This window comes from Balearica regulorum, chromosome 29, assembly GCF_011004875.1.
Source record: "Balearica regulorum gibbericeps isolate bBalReg1 chromosome 29, bBalReg1.pri, whole genome shotgun sequence".
Taxonomy (NCBI): domain Eukaryota; kingdom Metazoa; phylum Chordata; class Aves; order Gruiformes; family Gruidae; genus Balearica; species Balearica regulorum.
In genome coordinates, this window is record NC_046212.1 from 2,264,942 (window position 1) to 2,273,224 (window position 8,283).

At 62.7% G+C, this 8,283-nt stretch overlaps 1 protein-coding gene across 1 annotated transcript; it reads right to left on the reverse strand.

Annotated features, from left to right (window-relative positions):
- Nucleotides 1-516: 516 nt before the first annotated feature.
- PFKM (phosphofructokinase, muscle) lies at nucleotides 517-7,977 on the reverse strand. The gene is made up of 23 exons (XM_075737630.1): nucleotides 7,835-7,977; nucleotides 6,733-6,831; nucleotides 6,031-6,104; nucleotides 5,834-5,911; nucleotides 5,431-5,620; nucleotides 5,050-5,215; nucleotides 4,897-4,941; nucleotides 4,707-4,815; nucleotides 4,526-4,621; nucleotides 4,326-4,418; nucleotides 4,110-4,235; nucleotides 3,452-3,516; nucleotides 3,297-3,360; nucleotides 3,067-3,213; nucleotides 2,748-2,818; nucleotides 2,567-2,654; nucleotides 2,332-2,484; nucleotides 2,064-2,228; nucleotides 1,869-1,930; nucleotides 1,653-1,764; nucleotides 1,456-1,555; nucleotides 1,178-1,283; nucleotides 517-1,036 (listed from the first exon to the last, which is right to left on the reverse strand). Exons 1-23 carry the CDS (start codon nucleotides 7,959-7,961, stop codon nucleotides 889-891), a joined length of 2,484 nt encoding a protein of 827 aa, XP_075593745.1. The 5' UTR covers nucleotides 7,962-7,977; the 3' UTR covers nucleotides 517-888.
- Between the last annotated feature and the right edge of the window lie 306 nt (nucleotides 7,978-8,283).

Below are 8,283 nucleotides of genomic sequence, written 5' to 3' on the forward strand. Positions count from 1 at the left end.
TGACCGTTTTGTTGTTGGTTTTTATTTGGGTGGAAATAGAGGGTTTTAGGAGGAGGCGTGAAGACGTGCTGGCAGCAGAGCAGCGGGAGTCCACTGGGCAGCACCCGCTTTCCGTTCGGCACGGCGGTGGTGTCCCCACACGCACCATCGTGTATTCACGGAAATAAACGGCTTGCCGCGCGCTGGAAGGTGTGTGTGTCGCACGCTCATGCCCAGGGTTAGCGAGGGAGCGCAGAGGATCGGCTTTTGGGGACCTCCCTGACCGAGGAGGGTGCGTTTGGGTGGGGTTTGGGGATCCCAGGAGAGCTGCCCTGTGCTCTTGAGGATGAAGTCAGGCAGGTAAACTTTGATAGTTGCTTTATGGGAGAAATTTTGGGGAAAAAAAATCAGATTATATATATTTTATTCCTCTCTGTTGTGCTGGGAAGCAAGGCCATCGGGACCGGGGGTGTGTGCGGGGCTGTGGGAGCCGTGTTTGCCTTCCCCAGGGGTGAGCACCGGAGGGTCGGAGCACGATTCGTGTTTACCACCACGAGTGAGTGGTGCCGGTTTATTGAAGCATCTTAATTCTGAATTTTTAACGCTAAAATGGTGCCCTAGGGACTCTACCCAGACCGTTCGCTCTCAGCTTGTCGTAATATCCCGCTGCAACGCTTGGGAAACTGCTTTTCTCTTTTAAAAGCCCATAAAATACCTAAACCAACCCAAAATTTACCCCGAGGAAACCCTCTGCTTCGGGGAAAACCGCTCTTTCACTGAGGCAGCAAGTGCCCTCGGGGTGCGGAGGGGCTGCCTGGCTTCCCGGAGGGTGTGAGCTACAACGGGGATCCCCGGAGCGACACGGGGACGTGCTCCGGGGCGGGGGAAGCCGGTACCGGCAATCGCCTCTTAGATATTGGACTCGAGCGAGATCCTCTTGCGCGTGACGTGCTCCAGGTGGGCTTTTTCCGAGGTGTCCAGCTCGATGTTGTACTTGGCCAGGATTTTTAGGATGGGGCGAAGCTTCAGCCACCACTGCTCCTTGGGGATGCGGTGCCTGGGTGAGAGAGAGAGGGAGGGCAGCGTGATGGTCCTGGGTGAAACGATTCATCGCCCGCGGAAGCGTTGCCTGTTGTATTTATCGTTCGTGAGGCTGGGAAATGGTCTCAGAGTGGGGGGGGGGAAGGGGGGCACCTACTCGAAGTCCGTCTGCTCCTTGAGCTCGGTGATGGGCTGGAAGACGAGGCTGCGCTTGCGCATGCCCAGCAGACACGCCGAGTCGTCCGTGTTGGCGAAGATGCGACCTGCGAGGAGAGGCGGGGAGCAGCGGGCTCAGTGTTTTGGACCCTCCAGGAGGGGAGAGCACACACACACACACACCCCCCCCAAAAATCTGCAGGGGAGCCCTTTGCATTGTGGTGTTGGAGCCATGGCTGTGGGGAAACAAGGCAGGGAACCCCCCTGTGCGGCACCCACCGTGCCGGGAGCACTCCTTGATCTTCCCAGTGATCCACGCAACAGCCTTGGCACCCATTTTGGTGCCGAAGTTCCTGTCGAAGGGGGTCGGGGTGCCGCCCTGTGCCGGAAAAGTCACTGGGTGAACAGGGAGAAGCCCCGGGCGAGGGTCTCCCAACCCGCAGCCCCTTCCCGTCACCGGGGAGGGGGGTCTGTACCTGCTGCATGTGCCCCAGCACGTTTTTCCGGCAGTCGAAGATGCCCTTCCCTTCCTCCGAGTAGAGGTTGTAGATGAAGTCGGTGGTGTAGTTCTCGTTACATCGCTCGTTCCTGCACCAGGAGAGGAAAACGGGCTCGGGGGGGGTGGCACGAGCATGGCGGGTCTCAGTTGACCACCACCCCCCCCCCAATTCCATCCTACCCTGGGGTCGTACCTGAGCACCAGCCCCCTCTTCACTGTCGTCTTCATCTTCTCAGTTAAATGCTCCACGTTGACCTACGCAGAGCACAAAATGGAGGGTGGGGGGCTTGGAACCGGGAATAAACGCAACCCCCACTGCCCCGGGGCTGTGGCGATGCCCAGTGCGGGGGGGATAACGGGGGACAGGGGGTGTGAGGGGGTCCCCAACCTGCAGATCGTGGATGTTGAAGTGCTCCTCGTAGATGTAGGCGGCATCGGCGCCACCCGCCAGCCCCGCCATGGTGGCCAAGTAGCCGCAGAACCCGCCCATGGTCTCGATGATGAAGACGCGGCGCTTGGTGCCGGCCGCCGACTGCTTGATGCGGTCGCAGGTCTGCGGAGGTGGAAGAATCGGGATGGAAAAAGGAGATTTAGGGTTAACGGGGTGTTGCTGTTGTTAGATGGGGAGGGGGTTGGGGTGGGGTGCGGGGCCGCACCGTGGTGATGGTGTTGAGCGCGGTGTCGGCGCCGATGCTGAAGTCGGAGCCGGGGACGTTGTTGGAGACGGTGGCGGGGATGACGCAGAGTGGGATGCAGAGCTCCTCGTACTTGGCCCTCCCCTCCATCAGCTCCAGGCTACCCGTGAAAGCCTGCGGGCAGCGAGGCAGAGGGTGTCGGTACAGGCAAGGTGCTGGCAGCTGCCTGCACCCTGCCAACTGCTTCCCCGCTCACCTCGAAGCCGCCGATGATGATCAAGCCGTGAATGCCAAAGTTGCTGATGTTGGCGCTGATTTCCTCAAAGTATTTCTTGGGCAAAGTCCTGGGAGGGTGAAACGGCCTTGGCTGAGCCCGCCCGGGGTGGGGGGGCTCCACCTGGGGACCCCCCCGGAGATTCCCCCGGGAGAAGCGTTACCTCTTCGTCCCCAGTTTGGATCCTCCCAGTCCCGTCCAGCCGCCGACCCTCTCCCAGCTGATTTCTTCCACCTTGGGGGAAAGCAGCAAGTCGGGGGGGGGGGGCAGGAGAAGGAGTTTTGGAGTGCACCGACCTCCCCTCGACCATGTCGGGGTGATATTGGGGTAACCCGGTGCCCCCCAAGCTGGGGGACAACAGCGGGGCTGAACCACGGCAGGGTTAGGAAGGGGGTCGAGCATCCCTATCCTAGGGGGTCCCTCTTCCCTGTGGGGCTGCAGCTTTTTGGGGGCCGTACCCCCCTTTTTCCCAGGGTTCGCACCTTCCCGTAGGCGAGCCCCTCGAAGCCGTCGTGTACCGCCAGCATCCGGTGGCCGTGGATCAGGCCGATCCGTACGGTTGACCGAACAGCCGCGTTCATGCCAGCGGCCGGAGCGCCCACGTTAAGCACCGCCAGCGTGTAGCCGCTCTGCAGGGAGGAAGGAGCCGGCGTTGCGGGGGGGTTTGGGGGGTTTGAGAGGGTCCCCATCGCCCCCCTCCCTGCGGCACTACCTTGGTGGAGGGGGGGCGGATGTGTGCCAGCAGCTTGTACACGTTCCAGTTGTTTTGGAAACTCCTGCGAAGGTGCGGGGGGGAAGGTGGGTGTAGGAGCCCCGGGGGTGGCCGGAGCCCCAGGTCCTCACCGGGGACGGGGTGCAGACGCTCACCGGCCCCGCAGCTTCAGGGCTTCGTCGAAGCGCCCCTCGTTCATCGCCGTCGTCACGTCTTTGGTCTGCAGGGAGCGAAGATGGGTGGGTTTGCGCCGTGATGGCTGGCTTTGCATCGTGCCATACAGCTTTGCATCGCGCTGTATGGCTTTGCATCGCGCCGTACGGCTTTGCATCGCGCCGTACGGCTTTGCATCATGCTGTACAGCTTTGCATCGCGCCGGACGGCTTTGCATCGCGCCGGACGGGTTTGCATCATGCTGTACAGCTTTGCATCGCGCCGTATGGCTTTGCATCGCACCGTATGGCTTTGCATTGCATCGGACAGGTTTGCATCGCATTGGACAGCTTTGCATCGTGCCATACAGCTTTGCATCACACCATACAGCTTTGCATCACACCATACGGCTTTGCATCACACCATACAGCTTTGCATCGCACGGGTTTGCATCCCGCTGTACAGCTTTGCATCGCACCGCGCTGGCCAGGTTTGCGCTGCACCGGCCAGGTTGGTACCGCAGCCAGCCGGGTTTGCATTGCATTAGATGTGTTTGCACCGCATCGGCCGGGTTTGGACGGCACCGGCTGGGTTGGCATCGTATTGGATGGGTTTGCGTTGCCCCGGCGGGGTTTGGGGTCCCGTCCCCCCCATACTCACCACCTGGACGCACTCCATCAGGGGCAGGCGCACGGCTTGGTTGCCCGACAGGCTGACGACGCAGGCGGGGGTGTCGGGGGTCCCCTCCAGCAGAGCCATGACGGCTTCAACACCCATCCGGCTGCCCTGGGGGGGACGGGGACGAGGATGGGGACGTTACCCCCCCTCCCTGGACCCCCTTTTCCCCGGGGCTGGGGGGGGGAGGCAGCTGCCTACCAGGATGCGGTCGAAGGCGGAGGGTGTCCCGCCGCGCTGGACGTGGCCCAGGATGGTCACCCGGGTGTCGTATCCCAAACGCTTCACCACCAGCTGCAAAACAGGGACGTGCCTGGATCCGGCCCCGCGGCGGGGCTGGGAAAGGGCTGGGGGGCAGGAAAAAAAGGGGTTCCTTCCCCCCCCACTGCCTCCCCGCTCACGGTTTTGATGTCGTCGGAGGTGATGGCCTTGCCGTGCTTGTCGATGGCGCCCTCGGCCACGATGATAATGTTCAGCCTCGAGCCGCCCAGGCGGGTCTGGGGGGGGGGGGGGGGAAGGAACCAGGGGGGTGACGATTGGGACGGGGACGGGGACGAGGCGCCCACCAGAGCCCGTCCTTACCTCCGTCAGCCTCCGGCACAGGTGGTCTTCCCAGTCATCCTCGGGGGGGGACTCGGGGATGAAGACCCAGTCAGCGCCGCAGGCCAGGGCGGTGATGAGCGCCAGGTAGCTGAAAGTGGGTAAAAAAGAGGCTGTTTAGGGTTTTTTCCTCCCCCCCCCTTCTTTATCGGGTGGCGGCGCGGGGACGTACCCGCAGTGACGACCCATCACTTCCAGCACGAAGGTCCGTTGGTGGCTGCGGGAAACAGGAGTTTCACCCCACGGCAAGTCCGAGTGGGGCCCGGATATCTGGGTTCCCCCCCCCCCACTCCGTCGTGGGGGACGCAGGGGGGGTCCCCGTCACCTCTGGGCCGTGGTGGTGATGGCATCCACGATCTCCATGATACGGTGCAACGCCGAATCGGTGCCAATGGTCATGTCGGTGCCGCAGAAGTCGTTGTCGATGGAGCCCACCATGCCCACGATGTTCAGGTGACTCGATCTCTTCGCCTCCTCCGCCGTGATCCCCCCTGCCGCAGGGTGGGACACCCCCTTTTCCCTCCGCGTTCCCCCCAAAACATCCCCGCGGGGCCAAAACACCAACATGGGGAGGGAAAACCCACTTTTTTGTGTACAAACTCCCCTGATTTTGGTCCAACCCCCCTGATTTTGGTCCAAAACCCCCTTTTTCACCTCGTAGAAGAAATCTTGGGGGGGTCCCGTTGGGGGGAACACACACACGTACCCACTTTCACCAGCTCGGCCAAGAGGCTGCTCCACTCGGCCCGGAAGGTGTCGGCACCGGTGAGGCTGCCGTCGCCGCCGATGACGCAGAGGTTGGTGATGCCGCGTTTCACCAGGTTACGGGCGGCTTTCAGACGTCCCTCCCGCGTTCGAAAATCCTGGCACCGGGCGCTGCCGATGACCGTGCCCCCCTGCGGGACCCCCACGTGGATGCTGGATCCCCCCCCCCGGCCCCCAGCACCCCCACATCCATGTTTCCATCCCACCCACCCCCATCCCGGCTCCAGTTTCGGGTTATTTTCAGGCTTGACCCCGGCACCGCGGCGTAGGGTTACACCGTATCCCCCCCCACCCCCCCCCCCGCCATCGGTGCAACGAGCTGGCCGGGCTCAGCCACCGCTCACCAGCTGCAGCATCATGGAGACGCTCTCCCACGTGGCCTCCTTGATGTTTTCCCCTCCGTCCACCAGCCCCTGGTAGCCCTGGAAGTTGGGGGGACACACACACAACCCGATGTTGAAACGACACCCCACCACCACCAGGGTTTGGGGGGGGGGGGCTGAGAATATTTTTTGGGGGGGGGGGGGGTGTCAGTGCTGACCTCGTGCACGAAGTAGACCTTGGCGCCGGTGTAGATGCCCACCCGCACCACGGCACGGACGGCCGCGTTCATGCCTTGGGGGAGGAGGAGAGCGTGGGGACCCCCCCCAGGGACCCCCCCAAAACCATCGTTTCCCCCCACCTTGCACAGCGCCAGGCTCGGCACCCCCAAACCCCCCCCAACACCCCCCCCCCCCCCCCCCCCCGCAGCTGCCCGGGTTATTTTTGCCCTGTTGACATTTAGCGGCGCCGTGTCCCACCGCGTGACACCGGGTGACACCGCGCGGCGGCGGGGGGGAGCTGAGCTGAGACCCCTGTGGGCTGGATGAGCCCCCCCCCCCCCCCCCAACTGGGGTACCCCGCTTTGCTGGGGCCACCTGTGTGGAGGACAAGTTTTGGGCTGAATCCCTGCGGTTTTGGGCAACCCCAGTGCTCCTCCAGCATTGTGCCACCGTCCCTTTAAGCCCCCCCCAAATTTTGGCATGGGGTACATGCACCCAGACCCCCCCCTGCACCCCAAAACCCCCCTTAACTCTGTCCCACGACTTCCTCACCCCACTGTCCCCCCAAGGTCACCCCAAAAACAACTCAACCGACCGCAGGATCTGGCCACCCAAGTCCCGTTTTCACCTGGTTTCACCCCAAAATGGGGCTGGACCCTCACACAACCGCCGGTTTTTGGGGTCACGGGGGTGTCCCTTACCCTGGGCGTCCCCCCCGGAGGTGAGGACAGCGATGGCTTTGCCGGCGCCCAGGCTCTCGGCGTGCCAGTGTCCTGGTGGCATCTGCGCCATCTTTTTGGCTGGAAAAAGAGGAAAATTGGGCAAAAAAAAAAAATAAATTAAAGGGTGGGCAGGGCGGCGAGGTCCCCCTGGGCCCGGTGGCACCCGCAGAGTGACACCCCCGGACTGGCACCCCCGGACTGGCACCCGCCAGCCCCTAAATGGGCCCCGGGGGAGGGACGGCCCCGCTGGGGGGGGTGTGGGTGTCCCCTCCCCGGCACCGGGAGGGGGGGCATGGCCCTACTGGTCCCAGTCTGCCCTCCTCACTGGAACCAGTCTGGATTCCTCACTGGTCCCAATCTGCTCTCCTTACTGGTTCCAGTCTGTATTCCTCAGTGGAACCAGTCTGCCCTCCTTACTGGTCCCAGTCCATATTCCTTACTGATTCCAGTCTGTATTCCTTACCGGTCCCAGTCTGCCTTCCTCACTGGTCCCAGTCTGTATTCCTTACTGGTTCCAGTCTGCCCTCTTCACTGGTCCCAGTCTGCCCTCCTCACTGGAACCAGTCTGTATTCCTTACCGGTCCCAGTCTGCCTTCCTCACTGGTCCCAGTCAGTATTCCTTACTGGTTCCAGTCTGCCCTCTTCACTGGTCCCAGTCTGCCCTCCTCACTGGAACCAGTCTGTACTCCTTACCGGTCCCAGTCTGCCTTCCTCACTGGTCCTATTCTGCCCTCCTCACTGGTCCCAGTCTGTATTCCTCACTGGTCCCAGTCTGCCCTCCTTACTGGTCCCAGTCCGTATTCCTTACTGGTTCCAGCCTGTATTCCTTACCGGTCCCAGTCTGCCTTCCTCACTGGTCCCAGTCTGTATTCCTTACTGGTTCCAGTCTGCCTTCCTCACTGGTCTCAGTCTGCCCTCCTCCCTCGTCCCAGTTTGCCCTCCTCACTGGTCCCAGTCTGCCCTCCTTACTGGTCCCAGTCCGTATTCCTTACTGGTTCCAGCCTGTATACCTTACCAGTCCCAGTCTGCCTTCCTCACTGGTCCCAGTCTGCCCTCCTCACTGGTCCCAGTGGGCACTGACCTGGCGGGCGCCCCCCCCTGGGGGCGGGGGGGAGGAAGATGAGGAAGAGGAGGACGGCGGTGAGGGAGAGCGCGGCCGAGACGAGGAGCCGGGAGGCCTCGGGGGAGAGCTCGGGGATGGGCACCATCGCCCGCCCCGCCGCTGTCACCTGAGCGGCTGTAACGGGATCGGCTGTAACGGGAGCACCCACAGGGATCGGCTGTAACGGGATCGGCTGTAACGGGATCGGCTGTAATGGGAGCACCCACAGGGAGCGGCTGTGACGGGATCGGCTGTAATGGGATCAGCTGTAACGGGATCGGCTGTAACGGGAGCACCCACAGGGATCGGCTGTAACGGGATCGGCTGTAATGGGATCGGCTGTAACGGGAGCACCCACAGGGATCGGCTGTAACGGGATCGGCTGTAACGGGAGCACCCACAGGGAGCGGCTGTGACGGGATCGGCTG

Bases quoted from the DNA above. Each gene is read 5' to 3' on its own strand.
- PFKM (XM_075737630.1), bottom strand. From the start codon at position 7,961: ATGGTGCCCATCCCCGAGCTCTCCCCCGAGGCCTCCCGGCTCCTCGTC. The intron at 6,105-6,732 runs GTAAGGGACACC...TCCTCCCCCAAG, and splicing joins CTCCGGGGGGGACGCCCAGG to GCATGAACGCGGCCGTCCGT. The intron at 1,931-2,063 runs GTTGGGGACCCC...TGCTCTGCGTAG, and splicing joins TCAACATCCACGATCTGCAG to GTCAACGTGGAGCATTTAAC.